Source organism: Mustela erminea, chromosome 4 (assembly GCF_009829155.1).
Source record: "Mustela erminea isolate mMusErm1 chromosome 4, mMusErm1.Pri, whole genome shotgun sequence".
In the NCBI taxonomy this organism is placed as follows: Eukaryota; Metazoa; Chordata; class Mammalia; order Carnivora; family Mustelidae; genus Mustela; species Mustela erminea.
The window spans coordinates 121829400-121843985 of NC_045617.1; the positions used below are offsets into that span (position 1 = coordinate 121829400).

General features: G+C 58.2%; 1 protein-coding gene across 1 annotated transcript; it reads right to left on the reverse strand.

The window, feature by feature from the left end:
- Positions 1-189: 189 nt before the first annotated feature.
- Positions 190-14231, reverse strand: C4A (complement C4A (Rodgers blood group)). Its single transcript, XM_032340820.1, is given in 45 exon segments — positions 190-435; positions 566-698; positions 966-1049; positions 1160-1258; positions 1351-1440; positions 1595-1697; positions 3045-3119; positions 3283-3373; positions 3510-3696; positions 3776-3869; positions 4852-4911; positions 5259-5426; positions 5501-5733; positions 5950-6121; positions 6221-6337; positions 6435-6591; positions 6756-6831; positions 7010-7219; positions 7356-7445; positions 7546-7597; positions 7840-8049; positions 8165-8304; positions 8577-8647; positions 8738-8849; positions 8944-9141; positions 9420-9491; positions 9666-9792; positions 10040-10198; positions 10359-10544; positions 10680-10865; positions 11012-11188; positions 11293-11411; positions 11818-11980; positions 12120-12225; positions 12393-12456; positions 12459-12488; positions 12663-12708; positions 12710-12746; positions 12920-13005; positions 13089-13159; positions 13348-13372; positions 13374-13423; positions 13426-13549; positions 13754-13952; positions 14089-14231. Coding segments are annotated over 45 exon segments (5256 nt in total). The 5' UTR covers positions 14154-14231; the 3' UTR covers positions 190-293.
- Between the last annotated feature and the right edge of the window lie 355 nt (positions 14232-14586).

Genomic DNA, 14586 nt, shown 5'->3' on the forward strand with positions numbered 1-14586 from the left:
TGCAGGCTGCAGGGGTCCCAAGTCCACTCAGCGTGCTTTGCAGATGGACTGAGCTCCCAGGGAATGATCTGGGAGTGACAACCCCAAGGGTCATGCAGGCTCTGGGAGCCTCAGATTAGGCAAACCCTGGTCTCATGGCTGGCAGGGGTCTGGGGGCACTGCTCTCAATCCTGGAGACACACACTGACACTCTGCTGCCAAAGGCCTTTATTGAACCCCTGGAACCACCTGGGGCCGTGTCCACTGGGCACAGAGACCGCCCAGGCATCCCCGGGGGAAGAGGAGGGCAGCCCTTACACCTGGCAGCCCTGAGTGCCGTACTCCTGGAGGAAGTTGCTGAGCTGGGCGCAGGCTGCCCGATGGCGGGTGCTCTGGCACAGGCGTTCAGAGGGCATCTCCTCTACCCAGGTATTCGAGTCCAGCAGGTATTGGGGACTGCAGAGGCAAAAGGGCAGTCAGCAGGGGTGGGGAGGATGGGCACCTGGCTTCTGGCGAGGCAGGGTCTGCATGCTGGGGATCCATCCGTTCCCTCATGTGGGAGGAGAGCAAGGCCCAGAGAACTCACTCTCCCTTGAGGTCAAAGGTAACTCCATCCAGACCCATGATTAAATATTCTTTCCCAGGTTCCAAGCGAAGACGGCAAGAGGCTCGAACCAGGAAGTTTCGGGTCTGACGGACAGTGGCCTTGGTGTCCTTGGCTGAGAGGATAAGGTGCACAGGAATTATAAGAGGCGAACGGAAGGTACAGGACCAGTGAGGGCGGAGGGCTGAGCATGGAGCCTCTCACTTAGCCCTCACTGCTCCTAATGGGCATGTATGACTGCTTTTCGATTTATGCCAAGTCCAGAGCTTCCAAGAAGCTGAGAGGCTTTGAGCTCCCCCTCCAAACATCTGTTGTCCTGGGCACCCGGGCCACAAACCCCAACCTCGGCTCCCTAAGTCCCCCAGCCCCAGCCCCTTCATACTGAAGTGCAGGACTTGGGTGATTCTGGTTTCGAAGAGGCGGAAGGCAGCTCTGCTATCTTCTCGGAGGACCTTCACCTGGAAGCCTGCGAGGGAGTTTAAGGGAAGGGAGCACAGGTTTGTTCCAGCAGCGGTCATGAGGCGCGAGCCCAATTACAGAGCTGGGCCGGGGGGGCGGGGGGGCGGGCACACGGACCGTAATGCACGCGGGGGTGGTAGCAGGCGAACTTCATCCTGTAGCCAGCCTCATCCTGCAGCCCCCGCTCCAGGGCACGACGCTGTCGAGGGCACTTCCCTGCCGGGGGTGGGGGTCGGGGGACAGATGAGCCAGTGCAGGCCCCAGCCTCACTGGCTTCCCCTCACCCCACCCCCAGCCCCAGCTCTCACCCTCAGCACACTGGCAGACGTCAGCAGAGCACAATGTGGACAAGAGTTTGCTCTTAGTAGGGGCTCCGTAAAACACAGAACACTTGCGCTCTGCAGGACAGAGTACAGTTAGAATGCACACCCCCCCAACACTGTCACCCCTGTCCCAAGGGGGACATCACTGCCACCGGCACTGACCCCCCTTCCTGATGTCCCATATGGGGACACCTATTCCAAACCTGCCGAGAGCCCCCCAAGCGCTCACCAGGGTTGTAATAATCATACACAGCTGCGCTGGCCGGCTGGACGAGCCCCACAGGCACTTCCTGAACAGCTCCAAAGCCCACGCACTCCCGGGAGGTGGGGACCTGGCAGGGTGGGGAGGAGATGTCAGGACATACCCCCTGGGCCCTGCAGGCTGCTGTGCCACATCTCCTTGACCTGTGTCTGGTCTTATCTTCAGTGTCTTTCACATGCTAGTACCTTCCGGCTCCGGAACTCTAAAAACTCTAAAAAACCCGAGGTCTCTGCTCACGTCACTGCCAGACAGTGACCTCGTCCCAGTCTCCAGTGCCCTCACATCATGGACACGTTCTGCATGAAACTCTCTGAGCTCAGGGTTAGCTTCTGGCCATCCCTGGTTCTGACCTTGTCATGCCTGACCATCCCTCTTCTTCCCTCCCAGAGGCACAGTCCCTGGCCCTGGCTCCTCGGGTCCACCGCGTTCCCCTGAGGAGGTCTCAACCGCTCCTTGGCTTTCACCAAACCCTTCCAGGCTGATGATTCCCAAATTAAACACTCAGCCTCATTCTTGCAGTAGGATTCTTGTGGGACATAGAAATTCCCCAAATTCACTCTGCCTACCCCCAGAAGCCCACCCCCAGGTCCCACCACAAAGGCCCTGCTTTGTTACTGACGCACCCAGGCCCCCCTTTATGTGTCATAACATAACGGCAGGTGCTGTCACTTGCCCATCCTCATGGCCTATATCCGGACCCCTCTCCTCACACCCCCACTACACTGGTCTGGTCCAGCCTGGTTCCCTACCAGTCTCCCTCCCGAGCCACGCTGCTTAAGTCAATTCCTCGTCCAAAATCTTCCTGGCTTCTCATATGCCACTGTGTTCAATGAAACTCCTCTTCTTGACTTCTCAGGCTAATGGGGTCTGGCCCCTCTACAAGCACTGGGCTGGGAGGGCCTTCCTCAACCCCTACACACCTGGCTAAAGGTGTTACAGTATTACATCTTTTTCACATTTTCTCCAATAGATTACAGCTAATGCTCAAAAAAAGTTTGAGGGCCATCAGAGGGTTAATGATTCTTTGTTTTAGCCAAAAATGGCTTGGAAAGGCAAAAGCAACTCCTCTATGACTGTCATCACTTTGGAAAAGAAAATATACTTCAATATAAAAAACAAAAACCAAAAAACTAGAAAGGTCAACACCAAGCAACAAAGGCGGCCTTTGAGTTGCGTAAATTCAGCTTTATGAAGGGCTCACTCTCGAGTCCTTCCCTGCAGACAGGCACCAGCCCTGGAGCAGCACCGGAGCTCGGCCCCCATCGCCCACAGGCAGGGCGGCCTCCCGGGCCTGCCCCTAACTCTGCTCCAACACACTCTCATCCTGTCTCCCTGCTTCCATCACACGTTCTCTCTCAGGTCACCCGTGCTTAGTAAACCCACGGTCACCCTACCTGTGTCGCCCCTCCCTGCTCACCGAGTCAAAGTACAGCAGGACGTGGGGACCCTCGGTCTCAAAATGACTCACGTAGCGGTCAGAGAGGGAGGTCAGCTGTGGGGAAGGACAGATGGTCACAGGGAGGTGGCCCCGGCCCATACACAAGACAGGGCTCAGCGGCTGGGATAGCTTCAGGGATGGACCCGAGCTCCTGGGGCACAAGGAGTCCCATCCTCCCAACCGCCCCCCTTCCTCCCGCCTGGGCAACTGACTGCACCTTCTCCAGGTCGGCACGCAGGGCGCTGAATCCACTCAGGAGGGTGATATCGGCAATGGCCATGCCCGACAGCCCCTCCTTGCCATTCCGCCTGCAGAGAGACATGTCCAGGGCCCACATGCTCTGGGTGACAGACACCCAGCCCCGGCCTCTGCCCTGCCTCTATCTCCTGGCCTGGCAGTGCCCCATGTCTGGTGTAGCCACCCACCCCCGCCCCCTGCGCTCACCAGATGCACACAGTGTACTGCACTCTGGACTCCTGGTCATCAGGCACCCCAGGGGCCTCCCGCCTGCGGCGATTCCGCCGCCTCTCAAACAGCTCCAGGGGTGTCACAGTCTGGGAACCGGCATCTGGGTCATCCTTGGCTGGCAGCTCCTCATACACATAGTCCTCGTAGTCCTCATTGGCCTCCCCTGCACAGGGACAGTGGGGTGGCTTGGCTGCTGGCTCCGGCCCCCTCGGGGCCCAAAGGCCTGCAGCCCCAACACTCACTTGTGTATTCAACATGGCCCATGACGGTAACTTGAATCTGAAGATCCTCACAGGTCGTGTTCTTCAGGTCCAGGACGTTATAGGTACGAAGGATCTAGCTCAACAAGGGGTGAGAACAGAGTACGTTTGGGGCCCAGACCTTTCTCCCAGGCCACACCTGGACCATCCCCTAGGCTGAGGGGTTCCAGGCCTTCCACCCCTCTTATCCCTCCTGACCAGTCCATTAAGGCGGGTGGCCCAGGGTCTGCGAGACCCGGTGAGACCAGGGACAGGGTCCTGCCTCAGGGGCGAGCACTCTACATGGGGCCCAGAAGAGGTTGGAATGGAAAGCTCAGGAAAGGCTTCTGGCCAAAGCTTGCAGGAGAAGAACAAGTTTGTCATTTGGGACAAAGGAAGGGAAGGACACTCAAGGGGAGGAGATCTGTGTACATGAGGGGATTTGTCTGGCGAGGGAGGTGGGCAGATGCTCAGTTGTATAGGTGGAAGAGTCTGACTTTTCTCCAGGGCTAGTCTGACTAGTGTTTTTGGAAGGCTGATCTCACGGTAGTGTGCACAGTGGATCAGAGGGGTGAGATACAGGTTAGGGAGAAGTTCCAACACCATCTTAGCAGAGTCTAGGAAACAAGTGGCATGGGCCCTGGGCAGCAGGGGAGCCGAGGACAAGATGCTGGGGCCATAAGGAAGGGTGGAGGTGGGGACACTAAGATGGCCTCCAGAGCAGTGGCTGGGCTCCTGTGGGGAAGGGGCCCCATCGGTCAGGTGAGGGGACCCGGGAGGAAGAAAGGGTTTGAGGTGCTGTGTGACATGTGGGGCCTGTGGCTCAGGCGAGAGGCCTGGGTTGAGGTGCTGGTGTGTATGTCATCAGCACTGATCAGGGGAGAAGGAGAGGACAGGTGCCCAGAGAGGGCAGAGACCAGAGTCGGGAAGAGCACCCAGACCAGTAAGGGGGTCCACCCACTCAGGGGCATCTCCTCCCTTCCTTCCCTGCTCACCATGAGCTCCCCCTCAGGCCTCCCACTCAAGACCACGGCCCCTCCCTGCTGGGGTCCCAGGCATTCAGTGCTGCTGGCTCTCACCTTCAAGGTCCCTTTGCTGTTGCCTCCCACCTTCACGTTAATCTTGCTGCCCAATGAAAACTTGCAGGAATGGACAAGGGAAAGGGATATCAGAGGGGCACACAAGGGCACACGGTTGTTCCAGTTCATCTCCTCTCCCACCCACTCACAGAGCTGACACCTCACCTCAGCCTCCTAAAAACCCTGTTAGGTAGACTACCCATATATTAATTTTGAGATGAGAAAAACGAAGCTCAGAGATTAGGTGACTTTCTCCAGGTCACGTGGCAAATAGGTCTTCCCACAAGGACATCAAGCAGAGATGCCATGGGGATTCCACAAGGGTGGGGGGAGGCAGGGTTGGCTTCCAGCCTGGCCACGGGAGGCCCAGGGGTGGGGGAGGCAAGCCAGGTAAAGGAGTGGCTCACCTGCAGCTCCTCCTCCAGCCCCTGAATTTGGTGGTTGTTCAGCTGCAGCTCGTGGGACTTGAACCCACTGCGGCCCATGGAGCTAAGAGTCACGTTGAGTGCCCTCTCTTCAAGGGTGTGGGAAGCAATCCAGTATGCAGATAGAGCATCCAAGGCTATCACTGTGTCCTGGGGAGGTGGGCTGGCACTCAGGCACTCGGTCTCGGGACCACCCACCCCTGAAGCCCCCTGGCAGCCCCTACCTGGGTGCTGCGGAACCCGCCTTGGAAACTGCCCTGGTGGGTAAGCCAGGCTGCAGCATAGTCGGCCATCTCTGACTTGCCCTCCCGAAGCAGCAGGTGAAGTAGGCCATAGGCTGTGGTTTCAATCCACACGGCTGGAGCTTGGGGTATGGGGTCTGCTGGGCCTTGAGGAGCCAGGGTGGGTGGGATGGCATTGCTCTGAGAACCAGGGACTGAGCCCCAGTACAGGTTATCTGGAAGTAAAGGGAGACCCACAGGTGAATGGTGGACAGGGCTAGTTGCCTGGCCCTCTGACACTCCCCATATTGAGCTCTCCCAATTCTGCCCAATTATCCCTTAGGCTTTCATTCCTTCTTGAGGTCTTCATTCAATTTCTCCCTTTGGGCATACTCAGGGGTCCCAGGTCCCCCAAGACCCAGGCTCACTACCAGGACACCCTTGGCGCTCACCCCCGGTCTTCTGGGCCATGGCCATGAGGTTGCGGTGGGCAACATCCCGCAGGTCCTCAGAAGCCTTGGTGAGAGTCAGGGCATAGGCCGTGATGGCAGCAGCATGGGCACCCAGGGTCCCAACACTTGCTTTCTCCCCCAAGAAGGAGTTCGCTCTGATGATGGAGGTTTCCTAGGAGAAAGAGGGGAGGAAGGTCAAGAAAGCTGGACACGTGGGTTCCTGGGGAGAGAGGGGGAGAGCTGGGGACCAGGAAAGGGCAAACACTCTTACCACTTTCTGCTTCAACTGCTCTGCAATGTCATCCTGGAAGACAGCCAGCCCATGCTGAAGGGCGATGACCACAAAGGCTGTGAGCGCCACAGTCTCATCATCTCCCACCAGGCCCCCCTAGTTGAAGGGGATGGAGAGAAGATGTCAGCCAGGAGCAGGGAGGAGCAGGGAGGGGCAGGGACCGCACTCCCACCTCTGTCTCCCAACCCCAAACCTGCATGTCCCTGTGTAAAACTGGGCAGGGGTCCTGGAATGACCCATCCGCCTGCTGCTGGGACAGCAGCCAGTTGGCCGTCTCCTGCAGCTTCTCAGGTGAGCCGCCCACCTGCTCCTGGGCCAGACTCAGTACCTTCAGCACAAACGCCGTGAGCCTGGTGGGGAGGGAGGAATGGCTGGGGACAGTGACTGGTCCCCGTAAGGGACACATCCTCACTCACCCAGGCACCTGGTTATTCACCCTCCCACTATATCTGGCTCTGCCCCCTCCCCCAGCCCTGGCCCCCGCAGAGACCGGGAAACATTCTCCCAACCTCACCAGGTGCTGCTGTCCCGATGCAACCAAGCCCCATAGGAACCATTTGTTTTCCGAAACTGCTGGATCCGCATGTAGCCTTGGGGACAAGAGGCAGCTGCTGAGGCGATGCTCGCTCTCCCACCACATGTACCCAAGGCCACACTCCCCATTCCCATCAGGCACCCCCTTCCTTCTCCCTTCTAGCTAGGTGGTCTCCCCCTCTGCCTTGAACTGCCCTCTCCCAGCCCCACGCCTGCTTGCCCCATGCCCAGAACCTTTCTGGATCAGATCCACAGCATGGTCCTTTGTCTCAGGGGGCAGCGTGCTCCACTGCTCTGTCTTGTCCAGGTAGCGGGAAGCAGCCAGTGTTGGAGCCAGTAGGAGCATGGTTTGCTCCCCGCAGCCCTGGGGAAGCCTCAGGAGGGAGGCCAGGCCTCCTGGTGACAAGACCCCCTTAGAGCCCAAAGTGTCCAGTGGTTCTGAGGCTATAGGGGGAGATGGAGGTTTAAGGGTCAGAGACCAGGTCTGGGAGACCCGTGGAGTTTGTGGGATCAAACAGGGGTCCCTGGGTGCCACATGAATCTGAGGCTGCCCCTGGGAAGAGACGAAGAACACTCCCACCTGTAACCCTGACAAAGCTGCTGAAATCTCCATCTGGGATGACATTGGGGTCAGAGTTGCCAGGAATCTCCAAGGTGCGGGCTCGGTGATCTGTGGGGGATGGGCCAAGATGGCCATCTGGTTGGCTGCCAGCATCCCCCCCACCTACAACCCCATTAGGACACTGGTGGCTGGAGGAGGGGCCACTCACCCAGGGGATTGAGCTCATAGACAATCTCCTCTGTGGTGGATGGACCCCTTCTCTCTGTCTCGGGGGAAACACAGCTATGAGAGGCCACACAGTACTATGACCTGCCCCTCCCAATGCATTTTCCCTAGGACTTGGAGTTTGAGCATCAGGGGCAGAGTGGGATCAGAATTATAGAAGATGTAAACAGACCAAGGCATGGTTTCAGGTGTCTGGCCAGCAGAGAGGGTATGGGGTTGGGGGGGGTGGTGTAAATCTGGGACTCTGAGGGGCTGGATTCGGGGCTGCTCCAGTCACCTGAATTTGTAGAACCTTAGACACTGCGTCCCCTACAGGGAAGTCCGAGGACCCTTGAGCCACCACCTTCAGGGACATAGCCGCCGCCGCCGTGGGCACCACAGAGAAGCCAACAGGCCGGGCAGAGCCTGCAGGCACCAGGACACTTTGGGCCAGCCCGCCACCTCCAGCCAGGCACAGCCCCTCCACTGGGGACACATGGACGCTCACCTAGGTGCAGGAAGACGGGGATGGCCGGAGCCTCAGGCCGGTTTGGCCCCCCACCCTCCAGCTGCCCCAGCTCCCATCCACTTCCCTGTGTGCTCGGGCTTCTGCAGGGCCTCACCGTCAGATTTTTATTCAGGTAGTTGTAGAGGACAGGCCGCAGCTCCAGCTGCTCAAAGCGGCGAACAGAGACAGGCAAGCGGAGGTGCAGGTGGAATTCCTGGAACACTCGGATCTGGGCCGGCGTGGCCACACACAGGCCTGGTGGATGGGGGGTGGTGGGTGTAGCAGAGGGGACAGAGACCAGAGGTCTGGGGGTGTCATGGCCACAGGGTCCCAGGAGGGAGGGGCAGGGGGTGACCCATTTCTGTCCCCCACCTGCTGCCACTCCCTAGCCTCCCCACCCCAGCACATGCCAGTGCAGACATCCCCAGGGGTCTGCCCCCAGTTCTGTATGAAGAGCGAAGGGCTCGGTGGGAAGCCTCGGTCAGGGGGAGATGGATGGGGCAGGGGACTGAGGTCCACCGTCTCACCTGTCTTTCCAGACAAGCTCACAGCGTGGATTTCCCATGTGGTGAGAGAGTCAGGGAGCATTTGGGACAATCTGCAGTAGGAAAGGCGAGAAGCCCGGTCACACCCTGGGCTGGCTCCAGACCAGCCCAGAGCCAAGGCCAGGCCCATCACACCCCCTCACTGGAGGAAGCGGTCCACTTTTTCCACTCTCCAGAGCCAGTTCTCCGGGAAGAAGCTGCGCACAGGAATGTCATCCTCATCGATCAGGTCTTCCTCTTGCAGGACCTCCAGAGCTAGGGGACCACAGCGTGGGGGAATCAGGAGGGGAACCATTCTGCCCTTCCAGAGAGACTCTTGCCAGTCCCCCAGCCCCACCCAGAGCCTCACCTCGGGCAAGGCCCACCTGGCCCCTGGAGCGGGACTTCTTGCGCAGGTTCTCAGCAAACTGGCAGCAGGACAGGAAGGGTGCCCGGCAGGCCGCCTGGCGCACCCGAGCCGCCCGCTGCTCGCAGGAGCGTATCATGGGCAGCCTCGTCAGCCCATCCTGGCAGCAGCGCCGGGCTTCTGGGGAAGCATACTGGCCCACTGCAGGGCCGGGGGAGGGTATGCACAGGGGAACCCCACAGAGACACATCTCATTTCCCACCCAGACCTCTAGATACACAAGGACTCACCCTGAGAGACCAGGAACTCAAGTTCCTGGCCAATGGAGAGAGTCTCCCTCCACCTTCAACCCCAGAATTTGGGTCTCTGGCCCCAAATACCATATGCGGGCTCACTGAGGAGCAAAGCAGCCAAGAGGGAGACCCCATCACCCTAACCCTTGGGCCAAGTGGAGAGCTGCACAGGTGCCCATAACTCACATTTCTCATGAATCGCCTTTTGGAAGTTCACGTTTCTCTTATTCCGGGTTTTCTTTTTGGGACAACTCAGACCTGATAGAAAGCAGGACTGCAGCCCAGCACAGGGATAGGGGTCCCACCTCCCCTTCCCACCTTCTTTCCCTGGGCCCGCCCTTCCCACCAACCCTCTTCTCATCTTACACCCTCAGGCCCCTCTTCTTTCCTGACTGTCCCACCACCCAACTCCCCTTGCTCCTCTGTTCTCACTCTTTCTGGATGAGGTCAACAGTTCTCCATCAGAAAAGGCCAGACCAGCTGTCTCAAACACCTGAAGGGCATTGTCCCCACCTCCAGGACCGCAGCCAAGGTCATAGCTGTTCATAACTTCCAAGACCTGGCAAGAAAAGGCCGGAAGTTGCAGATGAGTTGAGGGACCCAGATGGGCCACCCAGCTCTGGGTGAGAAGGCAGGGCATGGGCAACCCTGAAGAGAGTGGGGAAATAGAGACCGCAGGGCCCGGGGCTTGAGGGAAGCTCAGCGGGGAGTCTGTGGGGAGATTGAGTGAGACCTCAGGGCTGGTTCCGGGACAATGAGCCCCACAGGGGAGGGAGGGCTGGCAAGAACGGAGGGTCCAGACAAACCTTGGCCATGTTGAGGGGTTTGTGGGAACTCCCGCCCACAGCATACAGAGCCGTATCCACGGCTCCCAGTGCCACCAGGGCTGGCGAGTCTGTTTGCAGGCGGAGCTTTACAAACTCCGCAGGACGATACTCCCTGATGCTGTCCACATTCAGCTCCAGCTGGCAGAGGTGAGAGGAGGGGGGCATCAGAGTGGGGAGAGCTTCCTTCAGCCCTCAGTGTACCCCAAACCAAATCCATGCCTTGCTCACAATCACTCTGTCTTCTTTCTCTCTTGACCCCCCAACACACAGACGTGCCGCCTCTCCGAAGGCCAGTTACCTTGCCCTCGCAGTCCCCTGCCTGGACGTCCACGCGCAGGGAGTTGGCCACTGGGACATCCCCATGATAGTAGAAGGCCACAAAGTAGAAGGAGGGTACCAAGTTATGGTTCACAAACACGGAGACTGAGGTCAGGTCCGTCCTGGCTTCTCGAATCATAGACACAATCTGGCCCCGGGACAGGATCTGAGGCAAGAGTGGTTTCCTCTTCACTGCACACCCCCAATCCTGAAACAGTTCCCTCTACCCCAAGGGCTCTCTCCTCCCTGAGATCCTCTCTGCACCCCACCCTCCATCCTCAACAGCCCAGCTTCTGCGCACCATATAGTAGTAATGAGAGAAACTGTCCTCACTGACGCCCAGAGCTCGCAGGTTCAGGATGAGAGTGTCCCCAACACGAGGGGGTCGAGGATCCAGCCGCTCAATGGACAGAAACCTGGAGCCTCCTGAGAGTGGGGCCCTCACGGTGAGCCTGCCTACAGCTGGATGAGGGGAGCCTGCAGACACCTAGAAAGAGGAGCAGGGCAGGGGTACAGTCAATGCCAAGGGACCCTGGTCACCACCTTCTTCCCCAGTCCAGGAAGTGGATTCTCAGGAAACTGGCCAACCTTTCTTTCCTTCCCCTACCCTGTCCCATGAGTGGGAGGTCCTACCAAGAGCTGCACTTCTGAGATGGACTTTGACGTAACGATGGGAACAATGACTTGGCCACGCTCATCTGTGTTTTGTTCAAGGTCCTGGATTCTAGAAGCAGATCCGGGAGACAGAGTGGCCAAAACTTTGACAGGAATGCCAGAGGCTGGGAAGCCAGATATATCTCGGACCAGGGCCTAGGTGAGCAGGGGAGAGACAGATAAAGAAGACTGTTCAGTGAAGCCCCGTACCCTCCTGACAACACCCCACCCCCAACTCATCCTCCCCCTCCAAAAGAGACCTGCAGCAGAAAGGGGGCCCCAGGCACAAGGTGTCGCTTGGTGTTGCTAAGATCCAAGGTGAAGGGAGATGACACAAAACGCCAAGATGTGAAGCTCTGCCCTTCCTCCATCTCTCCCCGCAATAGATTGCGGCAGAGAGAGGTGGAGGACAGAGAGCCACGGAGAAGAGGAGTGGGAGAGCCAGGGTGACCACAGCTCGAGTGTTTCCTGCCGCACGAGACACTCAGCTCCTCAGACTCCTGAGGGCACGGGCGTCTTGTACTCATCTCTGTGTGCTGAGGCCAGCACGGGACCTCGCCACAGACGGAGTGTAACTTGTGTCTGCCGGATGGACGGAAAGGACGGGTAAAGAAAAAAAATTGAGACAGTGAAAGGTACCTTCTCCTGAACCACCCAGAAACACAGCTGGGGAGGGACAGTCTCCTGGGTCTTTCCTGGCTTTGGGTTATAAGACAAGGGTAAGAGTAGGGAATGGTGTCGATGCTGGAGAACAGAGGATCAGCTCCCAGGTCAGAGGCGGGGGGCTGGGGTTACAATCAGGGAGGCCTCTCACCTGGAGACTCAATATATGGCAGCGGCAACATAGAGGCGCAGCCCAGGGAGGTCGGCAATGTTAACTTGAAGCTTCTCCAGGGAACCCTGAAACTCAGCCTTTGAGAGGGAAATATGGCACTGAGCCATCTACAGCTGAGTGAAAAAGAAAACAGGGCCTGGGGGTGAGATTTGTCTCCCTCCTCCCCACCCTGACACCCTCCTCCCTTCCCCCACACCTCTCCCCTCCCCCAACACTCTCCTCCTCTCCCCCACACCCCCACCTTCCTCCTACCTTAGTCTGATTCTCCAGCCCCCGAAGGAAATTCTTAGCACCATCCTCACCCAGGAGCCCGAAGCGCACGTACGCCACCCCCTGCACTGGCTTCCCGTAGATGTACCTACCACCACGGAAAGAGTGGGAAGAGGGTGGGTCTAGGAAATAAGGCCAATGTCTCAGGGTGGGGGCAGGGGGCAGAGCAGGGAGGCAGGGCTTTCACAGCTCCTTCAGACTGAATGGGGAACCCTGGGTGCCCCACGTGGAGGACATGGAGGATGGGAGAGTTACCTGGCCTGGATGTCTAATTGGATCTCATCGAGAAAGCCAGGCGACTGTCAGGATGTAGGCTTTCAGGAATAATCTTCACCTCGAAGTTGGGAAGGATCTGACCCAGTGTGAAGGGGTGGCAGGTCAGACTAGCGAAAGGAACCCTTCAAGACTTCCCTTGGGGCTGTGGCACCCATACCTCCCTGCCCCTGCCTGCCCCACCGCCTCCACCTCTATCCGTATCTCCTTCAGGAAAGGAGATGCTTGTCCCACGCCATCTCCAGCTCTCACCATATTTCTTCACCTCAAACTGGGTACTGCTGTTAGAGTCTCGGCCCATCTGAGAACCGGGCTGAGATCCTCCATGTCCCTGGCCTACAAATGGGGAGGGACTCAGCCCGCTTGTGCAGAGGCCCATAGAGAGCCAGAGGACCAACTGGGGGAAAACCAGAGCTGTGAGAGAGGCTCAAGGTCTGACTGGGTGGCTGGAGGCAAAGAGCCATGGGAGATGGGCACAGGAGGACCGTCACCAGGTCGAGGGGGCTCACTCTGAAGATATCGGGAATCACAAAGTCATCCTGAAGATGGAGGAAGTGTACACTTCCCTCTTCCTCACACGGAGGCCATGAGAGTTCTGCAGTGGGAGTAGAAGCGGTCATGGATGGGAGGTCAGATTAGCAGCCCTGCTGATGAAGGTCAGAGAGCTCAGGGACTCACCTCCACTGTGACCGTAAGGGTGTCAGAGGATGGACGCATCTTTTGATCCAGAGCAAAGATCCGGTATCGAACTGGGAGAGAAGGGCAAGAGCTGAGCAGGAATCCATCTGCAAAGGGGGCCTCGGCCCCCACCGCTTCCAGGGAGCAAGGGGAGGGCAACAAATATTTGCCAAACACCGTCCAGGCTGTCTCACGGGGTACCAAACATGCCTTGAGCAGGCTGGGAGGTCAAAGGCAGAGGCCCTGGGGTCCGACTCACCCCGCTGGCCAGGGTTATAAACGGGCCTGGTCGGTCTGCAGAAAGAGGTGTCCCCGGCGAGAGGAGAAGAGCAGGTGACGCCCTGAATGTCTGTCTTTCTAGACAGAGAGTTCTTCAGCCATGGTGACTGGGCCACCAGCTGGACCTCGGGGCCACGGAGGAGGCGGTAGAGGCCACAGGTCTCTGCATCTTTCGGGGAGATCTGTCAGGAGAGGCAGAAGGAGCAGGTCAGAAACAGAGCAGAAGGAAAAAACCAGAGATGGAGACAGAAACAGAAAAGGTACAGTGTGGGGAGTGGGGGGAGAAGAGAGAGGAGGGTAGGCCAATGAGATGACCAAACAAGAAGACAGAGGGGAGCAGGGTGAGAGTGACTAAGAAGCAGTAGAAGGGAGTGGAGGCTAGTTACCTGGAGGCTAAGGTGTACGTTGTCTTTTTCTGAGCTGAGGGAAAAGTCCACCTTTGGGGAGCAGACGGCATTCAAGTTGGATGGGTTTCTCAGGAACACTGATCCTGTCACTACTTGTCCCTGGGGAACATTCTCGAGTTGCACCCTCACTGAGAGGGGGACCCCCAAGTGAACCACAGAAGGCGAAAACAGGAGCAACCTAGGGAGAACAGGAAGGGGTCCGCATTCAGCGCCCCTGGGCCCCTCCGTTCCTCATTCCTCCATCACGTCCCCCATGTCAGCTCTCCCATGACCAGCCCTGTCCCACTCAAGCACTAGTGTCCTTCTTCCAGGACCTGGGCTTCTGCAGGGATAAGGTGAAGAAGCTGGTCAGCCAGATCAGCCCCCAGATGATCCTCATGGCTGGAGGACCTAAGAGGGATCAGACCCGTCTGCCTGCCAACTCCTCTCTGGTCAACCCAGGGCTTAGAGCAGATTTGACTGTGGAACTTGCTCCTCCCCTGGCCCAGCACAGCCGGGAAACCATGTGACAGGCAAGAAATGCAACTGGCCCAGGCCCAGTATTTAGTAGGGCAGGGGGAGGGAGGACAACACCCCGGACACCTGGGTCTCTGAGGGAATGAGGAAATCATGGCCCAGAGTTGTGTTCTGTCCTTCTGTGTTAACCCCTCTCATCCCAGTGCCCCGGATAGCCCCCGTACTAGGTGTATCTGAGGGCACATACATACACACACACATACACACATACACACCACACACACACACACACCACACACACACACACACATTCTCCAGTATGTGTGGGCATAGTTCAATGTACATGGTTGGAGACA